The 14,496-nt window shown below is 35.7% G+C and overlaps 1 protein-coding gene across 1 annotated transcript in view; it reads right to left on the bottom strand.

The window, feature by feature from the left end:
• LOC122816236 (osteoclast stimulatory transmembrane protein) overlaps positions 1-14,496 on the bottom strand; it is a 161,314-nt gene that overhangs the window by 14,296 nt on the left and 132,522 nt on the right. Inside the window, exon 4 of the mRNA XM_044088979.1 lies at positions 3,348-4,411. Within this exon, the coding sequence (XP_043944914.1) occupies positions 3,348-4,411 (1,064 nt within the window). The remainder of the gene's footprint in view (positions 1-3,347; positions 4,412-14,496) is intronic.

Genomic DNA, 14,496 nt, shown 5'->3' with positions numbered 1-14,496 from the left:
TTTTTTTTTTGCTCTTCAACCTAAGAGGACAAAATAATATGTGTTAGTAGCAGCACATTTTTTTCTTCCTCTTTTACATAAAAAGAATTATGGTAACCCTACTCTCAGGCCAATAAAGCCAAACCCCACTAGCTGTGGATATGCATATTTCGGCCTTGTTGTGATCTCATCAGCACAGCACAAGCAGAGTGTTTGACTAAGCATAAGAAACTCAGTGGAATTTCTAGTTTGGTTGGAGTTTTCATTTAGTTTTTACTGATTGTTTTTTGTATGTGACCTCACTCTTTGTTTTAGTTGGGTAATGAGAAAAGGAATAAAATAATGAACAGGCTTAAACAAATTAACATGATTACACTGCATTAAATAAATACATGCTTATAAATTTGTTTTCTAACTGATATTGTGGCCCTAATTTTCTAAGTCTAGTCCCATGATTATAGATTCTAAGAGGTTTTCAGAGATGGCTTTAAAGTAATAAGGACATTATCCTTCAATTATTGCCAGTAACTGAATGTGTCATAAAGAGTTTCCAGCTCTCTGTCCTTAGAAGCTAGATGTGCTATAACCATAAAATTCCTTCTGAGATTAGAATATGGCCTACCAATTATCATACTCTATTCTTTCAATAAGACTGCCATCTTCAAATACTTGAAAATAAGATACTCAGAATTTATTAATTTAACCAGCACCAGAGAGCATCATTGCTTTGCACTACAAAATAAATAAATAAATAAAAATAACCGGCTTCCCATTCCTGCTAGGGCACAGTTGCTCCTTAACACTCTTACATTTAAGTTCCTTCACATAAAGTACTTAGGTCATAGGCCATCATACAAATTATCCACCTGCAATGCAGCCTTCTCCAGAATAGTACCAGACATTTGAAAGAGCCTGCACAAAGACAATAAAAAAGTATTCACAAAGATTTTTAATAGAGGGGGCAAGCCAGATCCGGGTCAAGCTTAGCTCAAGACTGAGTATAAGCTCAGCTCAGACCTGTGATCCAGCAAGTTAAAGAGGCAGGAAAGAGCATAACCACAATCACAAGTCTTCTTTTTTTTTTTAGAGTAACTGCTCACTGTTGATCCAGACCAGACCCACTGTGAGTGCTTTCTGTTAGGTCAGGTATTCATATACAAGCATTGAGGATGGCTGGAATACCAGGCAGTGTGGTGCCATGTGCCACAGTGCTGAAAAGGAAGAAGATTTAAACAGTTTTCATGGGAGAAGGCTATTGCAAGATAATGTAGTTGTGCAATTGTTTTATAAAAAGATTTACAGCTCATTTTTAGGTGCATTATTTCCTTTACTCTAGCTTCTAGCTTACTTTTATGTTTCCATTGGGGGGGGGCACTGTATCAGTGAGAGAAAGAGAGGTTAGGTGAGCTTAGAAAGCACTACCAATGCTAAAGTCATCAGAGGCAGAATGCTTTTATGTTTCTTTGCTTTTACTGCGGTAAGCCCCAGTGTCTCATCTGTCCCTAATTTTATCTCAGTTCTGTGAGTCTCTGACAGATGCTTACTGTATGTTTGGGGTGAGTATATGTGTTCAACAGCAACATGTTCAAATTGCTGTATTATTGTAGCAGTTTTTTCTTTTATACTCCTCACCATCAAGTATCAGACATGCAGAGAACTGAGCTACCTTTTTGGGGAAAGGGTGTGACGGTATCTTATACATGAAAGCCCAAGGTCATCATATCATTATTGCTGGCAAAAAAAGTGTTATGACTTGTTGGACACAATGTATTTGTTTACCAATCACACGTTGAAATAGCAAATGTTACTGTAGGGCTTACCTTTTTTCATTCTTTTCTCAGTAATGAATTACTGTACAGAAAGGTGTTATCATTTTTGGGGGCATCCAGTACAGGAGAGCAAAGGGCAGTTAGGGTTTATATGGTTTGTTGGAGGAAAGTATCCATCAAATTGCAGTGTTTGCCATTATTATTATTATTATATTTTGTAGGCACCTCTTAGTCAGAGGCGATGTACCTTCTCAGAAGGGGTACACTCCACTGGGACAGTGTGTATATTTTGTACCCAAATAGGTTATTAAGAATGCTGATTTTTTTATTACTCTGGGTTGCCTTAAGAGAAATGAAATATGGTTTCTTACATAAAGCTAATAAAATCCAGCGTTTCACAAGGCTGCTGTTGTTCCATTCAGGCAGTGTATATAGCTTTTACCTTGTGGCTTGATTTATCATTTCCTGCAAAGTGCAGTTGAACTAGTGTGCAATAAGTCATCATTAGGCCAGAAGGGGAAAAATTAAATTTTTTTCATGAGTCAGGACAACATTCCTGTTCCTGCATACAGCGTGGTGTACTTGCATGCTATTGCTTACTACAATTGTTTTCCATTTTTCATTGTCAACAGACCCATAGCTTGGGCACAGTCAAGGAGGTGGCTGAGTGCAAGCTGTTAGGAAGTGTGATGAGCATACCATCAACATTCATTCATCAGAGAGAGTGCTGGCAATGTCAATGTCTGTTTGGCTGTAACTGTAGGTTTTTTTTTTCTTGTTACTTAAATAACTGCCCTATTGTGCTTGAGCTTCCAGATATAGTTATTTTTAACAGAGCTACTGCTGCAATTGTCTGCTCTGGCTTGGCTCTTATTGGGCTCTAAGAACCAAGCCAGACACTTGGCTCAACTCTGGCTCTGCTGTTTTTCAAAAATTCCAGGCTTACCCACCTTTAGCTTTCAAAGAGCACATAAAAAGGGAAATAAATGCAGCTGCTTCCATGATTTAAGTTAAATTCCTATTTACAGACATCGCTGATATTTTCTCTCTATATACATCTTTCTGTCCATTTTGACTTCACATTCTGTCCTGAACTATTCTTCTTCCTTAGACTTGGTGCAGGGTGCTTACTAATATTATTACCCATGATCTATTCTATTCAGTCTTAATTTGATCTAATGACTTCACTGCTCTGTAAATGCTGCTGTTAAAGTGTAAATATTGTTCTATAAATTTTAACATGCTTCTTTCTGTTTTTTTTGTTATGCAGTTGCATTTTACACAGTTTGCTAAGTCAGATTCCTAATTACTTGAAATATTTTTTTTGCTGCCATCTTGCTTGTTCTGATTTCATGATCCTGTATTACTGTAACAATGGTTGTATACCTTTGCTACTGCTGTCTTTGGCTTTATGGCTTGTGGTGTGGTTGAAAAAGGTCCACAGACAGTTACACTTACCTGGTTAACAAAAGTTAAAAAAATACACACATACATATTTACATACATAATACCTATGTGCATACATAAATTAATAAACAAATAAATGTTCAGATTCTACAAAGGGATGGTTTGGTTACAATCACACTTCATTCAGAAAACGCAAGAACCTACTTTGTACATCACATTAACAATCACTGCTACAGTAGTGATGTTAGTAATCCATTCCAAGTTGGTGCGAGCAAAATAGAAGACTGTATAGTCAAGTAGCACAACAGCAATCAACAGCAGCATGTAAAAAGAGAGAATTAGTGTATGCATGAGGCATCTGAATATTTCTTGGCGTGACATCTTTAATCCAGTTGATCTTATTAATGTTTTCATTGAAGAGGCAAGGGTTTCTTCAGACATATTTTGGATAGCCAGTTGTTCCAGTCTTCTTGTAAAATAAATGTTGTCAAATTTCAGGTCAGTGAGATAACATTTCATATACAAAACAGAGTGGCCAAGAAGAGTGAAAAAGAAAAAGCCTGCAAGTACTTTATTAGCTATAGCCATACAGTCGTTAGAAGCTGTCACAACACTGTAAAAGTCAGACTGAATCTTTTGATTTACAATAAGCATTTCTTCTCTCACATTTGATAAGTTAATATTTGCTTTAAAATCCAAACTTCCATAATCAGTGCTTAATCTTAGTTTTGCAGACTCCTTAATGACATTAGTCACTTCTTCACCCAACTCATGGGCTGCTTTCTCCATCATTGAAGTAGAGTTTATGAAGCTTTCGGTGGATGTCTGAGAGATGCACTTTAACATTTCTAGTATGGCATTGACATTGTCAATGATATTTGGGATTATGTGGAATGAGACACTCATAAAGCATGTCGATATGAGCAGTCTGCGGCCCTGCCCTGTTAGCAGTGTAGGTACCATAATCGTAAACATGCAGCGTACGGGATGTATAAGTGACAGCAGAGCAAAGGATGTGGCAGTCAGGACAGCTGCCAGTGCAGCCGATGTCTGTAGAGGATATTCTAAGGAGCAAAACAACCATTGGAACATAAGGATTCCAGCAATCAGTGCAATAATAAGACAGATCAGCAAGAGGATTAAAAGCTGCTGGCAACTTTCTGGTGTTGGCTTTGAAAAGGCAGCCCAGGCAAAGAGCAGTGCTTTTCTAAATTTAGAAACTCTGAATGATGCCATTGTCAAGTCCAGCTGAAGACCTGAAAGAAATATGCATGGCTACAATTAATGTGAATGAATTTCAAAAACCAAGATGCAGCTACTATATCTATGAAGTAATAGCAACAAAGTTAGTCACTGACCAAACTTAAGAATGCATTTTACTTCTTCTGCCTTGTACTGCTGATGTTCAAATATTACATTTCTGCAATTTCTACTAGCCCTCTCTCCATGTTCCCTTCATATTTTCTGCTACTAACCCCGAGGCTAATTTATGCTTGCTGGACTGTACTGACACTATTATCTAAAAATGTAATTTTGAAATTTATTGCAAGAGAAATATTTAAAATTTATTCCATAAAATCCGATAACATTAACAGACGAAATTATGTATAGGCATAACTGGAGCTCCCCTGCTCCTACCAGGATGATTATATCTTGTAAATAAAGTATTTCATAGATCACACTACCATTCATGCACATTTCAAGACATTGCAGACATAGTAGGAGACATTATATTACTAGCATTGATAAATGTGTTCTATTAAGCTTATTTCTACTCCATCAGTTGCTATTAACAGATGGGAAGGTTACCTGTTTTTGCAGAATAATAGTTAGGCAATGTAATATGATTACATTTTTATGTGACAGTGCAATAACACTATCTGGAATGAATGTTTCAGTCAGCAGAGAACTTAATAAACCTTTGCAGATGATATTACACATGGCTACCTTTTTAGAAGGGGAGACATTTTCTTTGGGGGGGTCTCCTTCAGCACCTGGTATCCAATGTAAAAACCTCTTGAGGCTGATGATAAATGTATTGTGTTTATGCAATTTAAGAGCATTATAATACAAATTACAGATGATATATGCTGTTAGATGTGAACAAGTTTATTCATTTTTAGTCATTTAATGGTTCATATTTCAGTTCAGAAACTTGATTCATCGTTGAAAATTAATTTTATTTATAAAATAAAGTTGCCATTTACCTGTTATAGCTGGTGTTGAGAAAGAGAGGAGTAATATGGCCTTGCCAGCTTACCTCTTCCCAGGAGGAAGTTGGTGAAGCATATGCCCACAGTGCATGTTCCTTTGACCGAATACCCAGTGGAGACCAGAGAAACCTGAGAACCTATGTCAGCACTAGCTTCAAGGGGAGCAAGGCTGTCCTGAAGGATTACATCATCTTTGGAAGTGAATGACACACCCCTGCTGATGATGTTTTACTTGGCATGCACAGTAAGGGTTAGGGTTGAAAAATATAAAACAAATAACCACTTCTGATGGCTGCAAAATGATGGCCCATCTTTTTTTTAAACCCCTTTATTGAATTGTAGCTTGTGATATAGGCAAACATTCATTTATATAAAAACAATCAAAACATATTAACAAGCTTACATTTACAAGCATTATATATCACATATATTGCTATATATCATATAATCGAAGCAACATTATATAAATTATTCAGTGACTGTCTTCTCTTAAACCTCATTCCTCCTCCAAACCATGTTTCTGCATGAATTGTTCCAAAAATGTTCATTTTTTTAAACACAAAACTTCTTTATTAAATCATCACTTATAATATAGGCAATCATGCATTTATATAACTGAAATCAAACCATACTGATATATTTTTAGTTGCAGACATTATACATCAATTATAATATATTCAGTCATTGTCAGGCAAACATTACATAGCTCATTCAGATCTTACCTTCTTTTAAACCTCATTCCTCCTCCAAAACATTCTGCATGTATTGTTCCCATAATCTCCATTTTTCCTAAGTAATTTGCTCCTATCCTTTCTAAAGATCTCGTTTCCAGTTGTTTTATCTCTGTTACTATATTCACTACTTCTAGTACAGTTGGTTAAGACTTTAATTTCCATTTTCTAGTAATTGCTTTTTTTGGCAGCCACCATAATTAGACTCAGCAAGGCCTAACTACGTCTAGGCAAGTCTGATACTGTATCATAGCACAAAAAAGAATCTCATTCATTATACCAATTTGCTTACCCAGTATATCTGATAGAGTAGTCTGCAAGGAATCTTTAAAGTCCTCCAACTCATTAGACTCCCAAAAAATATTATTTAGGATCTTTACTTGGAAGTGTTTACACCTCCAACATTTGCTATCTACCTGAGGAAATATTCTTTGGCATCTACCTGGGGTATAAAAATACCCATATACACACTTCCAAGCAAAGATCCTAAATCTTTTAGACTTTGTTGCATATTTGGGAGTCGTACAAATATCCCTCCATTGTTTATTTGTGAATTGCTTCCCAATCCTTTGTAGCTTACTCTGATTGATTATTATAGTTATCATGCAATATTTTATATGTGCTACTAATTATCCCTTTTTAACAGCTGCTTCTGTTTTAGATTCTACTAAAAACTCTACCAGTACTGGTCTTTCAATTAGGATCCCCCTGTTTCATTCTTTTTGCCTATACTCTGATATCAATTTTTGAGAGGGAAGGTAAACTCCAGCCTGCAGTCCAGATTCATTATTGGTCTCTTCCCATTCTATTACCATTCCTTCTCTAATTATTTGCTCCCAGTACCTTGGTTCCTTTGCTAGTGTTCTCAAGTAAATTCCAGACCCCTCTTACCTATCATCTGCATCCCTAATTGCAGTCATCCCTATTGGCAGAATCTTCTTTCTCCATTCCCATGTTGGCTTAGTTCTTAGAATACTTCCTGTTACTTTATAAATGTAATATTCTGTATGGTTATTGTTAGTCTCCATAAGGATCTGCAGCCAAAATCCCAGTATCTCCTTGTTTCTTGAACTTTCCCCCAGTTTTGTCATCATCCCTTTCCACTTTGAATTATAGATTACTGTGTGTGCTATGTATAGGAGACTTAACTACATAGCTCTGAAATACCCATTCAAATCAAGTAATCCCACACCACCTTGTTGTACTGGAAGGATGAGCTTATCCCACTTGACTCTTACCATCCCCCAGATGAAATCCTTCAATTCTTTATTAATTGCTATCCACAACGTCTCCTCTGGTTGATAAAAATATGCCTGACCTGTCTATAAAACTAAGACTACTAAAAACATTTTGACTGATTGTATCTTGCTATCTGCAGCCATAAAACAGAGCTTCTAATTTCTTATTTTTTTATTATCTTTTTGTGTAGTTTCTTTCCACATATCCCTAGCTGTCATATCAGAATCCTTTTTAATCCATACTCCTAAGTACTTCATTTTGTTATGTCTCCATAAACATGGGTATTGGTAAACCAATTTGTGTGTGAATACATAGTTTACAACTATTGCCTTTGTTTTATCTTCATTAATGTTTTATCCTAAAAAGACTTGAAACTGTCTCAAAATGTCCTACAACACTGAAATATCCTTTTTCTGTTTTTATCAGGTACAAAATAATATCATCTGCAAATAAAGCTAGCTTTTCTTGACTACCATACCAATTATATACTTGAATTTCTGAGTCCCTTATTTTCTTTGCCAATTATTCTAAATATAACATAAATAAAGGGAAAAGAAGACATCCATATCTGGTTCCTCTGTTCAAACAGAACTTATCAGTGAGGAAGCCGCCCACTTTAATTTTCGTCTCTGATCCCTGATATATTCTCCTAATCAACCTTATAATTTTATCAGGGTATGCAAATGCTTCCATTGCCCTACTCATAAAATCCCAGCTTAGTCTATTGAATGCTTTCTCTGCATCAGGACCTACCAACACCAGTGGTATTTTCTTACATTCTGCTTCCCTCTGGATCATCATTGTTCTATTAATTTTGTCAAATGTTTGCCTCCCCCTCCACAAAACCACATTAATCCATATCTATCTAGTTCAACATCACCTTTGCCATTCCTTTAGTCATTATAAACATAAACATTTTACAATAATGATGATGGCCCATCTTGGTTGGTTCTTGCCCTGGTGTATGGGGAAAGAATGGTCCAACTGACTAAGGGAGGGTCTAATGGACAGCATGTAGCATGAACAAAAAAATAAAGCTTCTATTTAACTTTTCACTTGCAAAACTGAAAGAGAACCCTAAGAGTTTCTTTTTTCACAGAAAAATGTTACAAATACAACCATTGTGAATTCTCTTGATAATTCAGCAGAAATGTGGAAGCTACAAATCATAAAATTAAATCTGTTCCTCTCTGCAAGCAAAACAGCCAAAAAGATTGTAATGGTACAATGTGCAACATTTCTGCCTGTTAGAGACAAATCAACTTTGAAGGAATTTATTACTTTTGTGTTTCAAGAATAGGATAAAGACAAACAGGCAGCATTATGGAAGAAACTCAGGAATATATTGTGAGCCTAGAAACAATCTTCTATTAATACATCATGTATGTTTACAAGGAACCATGACTCAGTAAATACAACATATATTTATATGTTACTGAGCTAAATAACCGAACCAAAGATTATGGCATTTGTGAGTTGTGTCATACATTAATAAGAGAAAAGAGAAAGAGAAAGGATTGTTCAGTGGTGCAGCAGTAGCATTGTCACCTCTCAACAAGAGGTTCTCCGGTTTGATTCTTGGCTGGGGCGCCTTCTGTGAGGAGTCTGCATGTCCTCCCTGTATTCATGTGGGTTTCCTCCGGGTGCTCTGGTTTCCTCCCATGTTGCAAAAACATGCATCGGGAGAGTTTCTCCTTGGGCCTCCACTGAAAATTGACTTTGTTCCAAGTCAGGCTTTCCCGGTTAACAAATGTTAAATAAATAAATAAAATTAATAAGAGAAAAAAACAAATTGTGGTTTAAGAAATGATCAAATAATTGGCAGGCCTTTAGGTGTATCTTATTTGATCTTACCTAAAGTTGTTTGTATATGCAGAAATGAGTGAAATTACAAGTGTACCATTAGACGAATTAACAAAGGAAATAGAAATGTGTACAATAAAATGTGTCTCAAACAATAAAGAGTGCAAAGTGAGAATGCATGGTATTAACAACGACACTGAGAAAGACAGTCTTGTACAAAGAAAGTTTGGAACAGATGAAATTCAAGTGTTATGTACGAGGTTTGGCTATAAGCACAAGATAAAGATGAGTCCATTACTGAACTGGTTTTGCAGAAGCAGTGGTGAAAAATATAATTTTACAAATATATGTAAATGAAAGATAACAGTGTTCTAAAAATTATGTTATTGAGTCAAAACATAAAAACAAGTAATTTGTGGTCATTTTAAAATGGAACAAGTTGATGCTGGGAAAAAATGGTTAAGAGGCAGTGCAAAAAAAAAATCTGTCAGACTGGAAAGAAAAAGTCTTAAGCCTTAATTAAGTACTAAATTGATAGTGATGCAAAGTATAATACTATATTATATTGTATAAGAAAACAGTTTTAAAACATTGGGGCTGAAGGGTCATAAAAAAACAGTGGTTATGTCACTGATATATTCAGGAAAGCAGGTAAAGCCACTGAGTCAAATGTTTTCCAAATTTTAAAACAAAAATAGTAAGTATAAAATCATCTATCAAATAGTGGCACTTAGTAAGAAAATTAATTCACCTAATGTCTTGTATTGTTTGAGTTGTGAGAAGTTAGTCATGATGAAACATATTCACAGTGTACAAGCACAAGTGTAAATGTATTCAGAAACAGGCAGAGACATATCAAATGTAGAGAATCTTAACAAAGATACTTTGCATGGCAATGCTTATTTACTTATATGTTTAAGAAGCTTGACAATAAAATATTGTGTTAAAATCAGTCCATATGTTATACCATTAAAACTTGTTCAAGAAAAGTATCAGAAGCAGGAAAAGATTTAATTGTTTCAATAATCAGAATACATTTATTAAAGTAGAGCATTTCCTATTGCTTATGGTTGAGGAAGTGGTCTCAATATGCAAAAGGCTAAGTCAATTTCAGTATTAGATGAAAGGATTCAGGTGAATAAAGTTAGATGAACAAAAGGAGAAAAAAAAAAACACCAGTATGTGTATATCTGATATGCCATTAGGTAGGTTTTTATATCTCATCAGCTTCAAAAATATTTTAAAGATCTGTTGGACAAGAAATTGAAAGAATGTGCTATGAACATAAGCAATTATCTGTTGGACTGGGGCAAAACAACATAAGAATCTGATACAGGTATTGAACAGATAGAGAAAATGTAAGTTAAGTAACAGCAACTGTGAAAGAGTAAGAAGTCTATGTCATATTCTAATATCAGAGGGACAAGCCAGACACATAGAAAGTTAGAACAATACTGCAAATGTCAAAGCCAAGAAAAAAAACAGACAATAATGAGATTTCACATTGAAAAGTTTGCACCTGATATGTTTGGGATAACTATGTCTCTTAAAACATTGTTGGAAAAGAAATTAGTAGCCTGTAATCTGTGAATAGAGATATGAGCAGAAAACTAGTTTTGACATGCTCTAGAAACTACCAAAACTATAACAGATACACCCACATTAAAATATTGAAAACACGTTTTGTTAAATGTAGACGAGTTGCCTGCAGGTCAAGAGCATTTATAGCTGGAGAAAAATATGCTCAAGCAAAGAGAACGCTATTAATAATTGTGTATAGATGTTAAACATTCCATGAATATATGTTTGGTAAACAACTACAGGTAAAGATTGATCATGAATCTTTGCAAAGCATGTTCCGAAATTCATTGAGCAAAGTACCTTCTAAATGACAAAGAATGTTGCTTAATGTGTAGACGTATTACCTGAAACTAAAATACAAAAAAGGCAAGAAACTACATAGATTAGATATGTTGAGTGAGCATATTTACGAGAAAAGAAAGATTTTTCAGGAAGAACTGGAGACTTTGGGTGATACCTCACTTAATAGTGAAAGAAAAAATGTAAACGAATTTCAGAGATCTACTGGCATTGGCTTAGAAATTCACTTAATGAAATAAATTTTGAGAGGTTGGCCAGAGCAAAAAATAAAAATCATTTCATTATAACTTTTTCATTCAGTCTGGTGGTGAAGTGTAACCCCCCCACCCCCCCCCCACCTCATGTAGTGGGCTTTGCCTCCTCTGCAACCTGACCTAATAGAACAACCTCCAAGGTCACACAGCCTTGTTTTTTTAACATCATCCTAGAATGTTCTTGTTTTAGACATGTGTATGAGCTTAAAGGAGAGGTGATTCCAAACCTTTCCTACAAAAACTGAGTAGCACATCATCAAATTTGTTTTAGGCTAAAGGGAGAGTATTAAGTCTGCCAAGAGTACATATGAGTTGCAACTTTACTGCTGTGAGTGGTTTGACATCTTAGAATGTTAAATAGGGCAAGCAATATGTGGAATAAAGAGTTTTGTGAATACATTTTTGTTGAATCTGGGATAAATAATCCAATGACCCAATGATGTTTCTATAAAGCTATACAGGAGTGACTTTTGCTACTGTGTCCAGCAGCAAAGTGGACTGTCTTGCTGTTGACTTGCTCTTGTTCCGGGAAGGGATATCACCTGTAAGAAAGTCTACTGAGTATAGCAAGGAGGGAAAGTAAGTATGCAGCAGGAGTAGCAGTAGAATGCCTGGAATTTGGGGAAAGAAAAGGCCTTTCTCTGTACTGGCTGCTGAGTTATTGATTTGTACTAGACATAACATTCATTATATATTTGTTGAATAATTTCATTTGGTTGCCAATTATAAAATTCAATAATTTTGTGCATTCTGTTTCTTCATTAGGAAATGATCATAGATCATTTTAAGGCATGACAAGAATTGGTTGCCAGATGTCTCAGTGTTATAGTATGGAGATAAGTCCCCATGATTAGGCAGATTATGCTTGAGAGAAAACAAAGTGGGGTTGGTTTGCGGCCCATATCGATAAAACAGAGCAGTAAGGACTGAAAGCTGTCTTGTAGCTTTGTATTGAGAGCAGATAGAGTGGAGTCATCCAGAAGAATGGTGGAGGCATCTGCATACTGTATGAAAAGTGAGGCTCTGCAGTAATTAACTATGTGGTTAACAAACATGTAAGTAACAGCTGGCCAAGAAAAAAGTCCTGAGGGAGTCCACATTCAACTAGAACAGACTGAGAGATGGCCCTGTGTCATTTACCTGCTTGATGTCTGTGAGCAAGATAGTTAGTAAACTACTTAGTGGCACTGTAAATGACCCCATAGGATAATAGGACATCAAGAGACTTAGTGTAACACAGTGTGAGAAGCCTTTGACAGGTCCAGAAAAAGTGCAACTATGTATTGGGCACAGTTGTGTTTGTTGAGGATGATTCTAACTGCATGCAGAAATGCCATATCAGTACTGTGTTTAGGTCTATAGCCATGATGAAGGAGAGATATTAAGTCTGATGTGATAAGATGCTGAAGAAGTTAATGAAACATGCATTTATTAAGATATTTTGAGTGACAACAAGAGTGCAATGGCCAGGATTTATTTTAGGCCACACAGGATCAAGTTTTGCATATGGCTACTATTAAATCCTGCTTATAAATATCAAGAGTGTAAACTTCTTTGAATGAAGGATTAGTTAGAATAGACATTGAAAAGGTAATTGACTTGCCTCTATTTTTATGAATTCCAGAGGAAGACTATCCAAGACAGGAAAGCAGGGGGTGGCATTGGGCTTCAGCCTCCCATTCCCACACTGCAGTAAAAAGAAAAGAAAATAAATAAATAAAAATGCATTTTAAAGGACTTTCTGCGCTAAAATTTAATGTTATCTTTAACGGAACCAAGATCAGAACATTGCACATACATGGAGTTATGCGGTGACATGAAAAAAAAAAAAAAGACTTAAATGACGTTACTCTCTTGCTAGCTGTTTTCAAAGGCAAAAACATCAGAAAAAAGCAGCTCATTGGGGAAGTGTGTGAAGCAGTGACGTGCCTTACTTTTTGGCTCAGATTGCCTCAAGTGACTGAAGCAACCAGAGACTGAAAGGAAGGAGTTAGAATATATAGTAAGGGGCAGTATGGGGGTGAAGCCCTCCCACATACTTTGGTTGTATATTGTTTTCTGCAAAACAGTTATTCATTGCACTTGTAAGTATCCATCTGTAGAGCTTAAAACGTTTATAATAAGTGGGGGCTATGCCCCCCCTTTATTATATATTCTAACTCCAAGATCGCACTGCAGTGGGGAACAGGCCATATATCACTGTCGATGAAATAAGTTGTCAGTGAAATGAACTTTCAGTGAAATGGTCTTGCTGATTTGCTTGTCAGTGAAATGAGCTGTCGATGAAATGAAGGTAACCGATAAATATATATATATATATATATATATATATATATATATATATATATATATATATATATTAATTTATTATATATAAATATATAATAAATCTAAAAGACTGTGTATCATAGTTCTATACTTACTCCCCCCAGCAATAACATTCCTATTCTGGAAGACATCCTTGCTTGGATCTCTAGTACTATTAAAAATGAAACCATCATTCTGGGTGATGTCAATATTAATTAATTAATAATATTAATTGACTAAACTTCTCCTCTAAATTCCCATCCTCAAATGTTAACCTGTTTAAATTCAGTCAGCTCATCAGCACTCCAACCAAATTTAATAGGAACAATAAAGATAGCTCCATCCTGGACTGGATACTGGTTACTGATCCAAGTATAATCTCTTCAGCCAGTACACTCCCAAATGCTCTTAGTGATCATCTACCTGCCTTTTTAACCTGTTTACAAATAATCTCCATAATGCTACATCTCTAGCCACCCTTATACAGTATGCAGACAACTCCACTGTCATATGTTCTGCCCCAACTCTACCTGAACTACAGAACTTAACCCAAACATCCTTCAGTGCCATTGGATCATGGTTAGCAGATGACCAATTAATCTTGAACCCAAATAAAACTAAACTCCTGTTCTTCCACTCCACTAAATTCAAAACCCAATCCACTTACTTCAACATCATACCCAGTAATAAGACTTTGATTGAACTAGTACCATTCACCCAATGTCTCGGTGTTATTGATCAAAATCTGAAGTTCGACTTATACATTGCCCAGACTGTAAAAAAAGTACACAAGAAAATAGGTACCTTATACAGATGCAAACTACCTTAACCACAAACTCCAGAATAACCACAGTCAGAACTCATTTTCTGTCAACTATACTATACGCCTCACCCATCCTTACCAACCTCTCCA

This window comes from Protopterus annectens, chromosome 12.part0, assembly GCF_019279795.1.
Source record: "Protopterus annectens isolate FY-2018-M chromosome 12.part0, PAN1.0, whole genome shotgun sequence".
Lineage (NCBI taxonomy): Eukaryota > Metazoa > Chordata > Ceratodontiformes > Protopteridae > Protopterus > Protopterus annectens.
This window is presented reverse-complemented; position numbering and strand designations above follow the sequence as displayed.